The sequence below is a fragment of the Octopus bimaculoides genome, chromosome 9, assembly GCF_001194135.2.
Source record: "Octopus bimaculoides isolate UCB-OBI-ISO-001 chromosome 9, ASM119413v2, whole genome shotgun sequence".
NCBI classification, from domain to species: Eukaryota; Metazoa; Mollusca; class Cephalopoda; order Octopoda; family Octopodidae; genus Octopus; species Octopus bimaculoides.
In genome coordinates this window covers 787,784-788,814 of record NC_068989.1, presented here as the reverse complement: position 1 = coordinate 788,814, position 1,031 = coordinate 787,784, and the positions used below count along the sequence as shown (strand labels likewise).

Sequence of the window (1,031 nt, the reverse complement as noted above, 5' to 3'; positions counted from 1 at the left end):
CGTTAAAAGGGACAAAGCCCAGATTTAAAACACTGGATGATGATACGTATTAAACACATATTAACAATTCTTATTAATGACACTTAATAAAAAAGCTGAAACTTCAAATTTGAGGTTCATTAAAAATTAAATGGTTGTACATAGAGGGTAAGTTTTCTCACCTTCTTTATCTCTATTGTATATTATCCATATTGTATTTTCTGTGTACACTTTCATCTCCCTGTGTAATACTTCCCCGTGTGTGTGTCTTACTTTTATCTAGTTGCAGTAACAACAGGTGATTTATGTATTTGTGTAATCCTAACCCCAGGCTTTCTGCATGTCTTATAAATGGGTGCTAGAAAATCGCTAATACCACACACACACACACACACCTATGCAGGTACACACATGTATATGTGTGTATTTGTTTACCTCAGTGCATAGTCATTCATTTTATGCTCATGTTTCTGTACTTAATTGAAGCAATATTTTTGTTGTTTTTGTTGCCAGCCTTCATCACTTTTTCAAGTAAGGGATTTTTTATTCCACTTAACTTTGGAAAACACAGCTACAGCATTTAATGTTCAATGAGAATTGTATTTACTCTATATACAGTAATCCCCTCCTGTATCACGGTTTATTATTTAAGCTTATATCAATTCCTCCATGGTGTTGTTTTGCATTTGTAATGAAATGAATATAAACAAATTATAAGAATAATAAAAAAAAATATACATTATTGGTTTCCACTTTCGAGATTTTCGCTTATCATGGAGTGTTTTTGGAACGTATCACCTGCAATTGTCGAGGGATTACTGTAATATAAATTCTTTGTTTAAAAGTTAATTTTCTTTTCCAGGTTGGTGGCTTTCAATGGCACCAAAAGATAATTTCATTAATCGACTTCGTCCTCTTGAGCAATTGCACGAATTCTTTGACAAATCAGTCAGATTTGATACCTTTAATAAAAAGACGCTTGGATTTCTCTTGGTATGTTATTATTATTATTATTATTATTATTATTATGTTACTGTTTTTTGTTTTTTTTT

The 1,031-nt window shown here is 31.1% G+C and overlaps 1 protein-coding gene across 4 annotated transcripts in view; it reads left to right on the top strand.

The window, feature by feature from the left end:
* LOC106879487 (uncharacterized) overlaps positions 1 to 1,031 on the top strand; it is a 28,455-nt gene that overhangs the window by 14,193 nt on the left and 13,231 nt on the right. For all 4 annotated transcript variants that reach the window (XM_014929090.2, XM_014929089.2, XM_014929091.2 and 1 more), the window contains one exon: positions 842 to 972. In XM_014929090.2, coding sequence (XP_014784576.1) covers positions 842 to 972 — 131 coding nt within the window. The remainder of the gene's footprint in view (positions 1 to 841; positions 973 to 1,031) is intronic.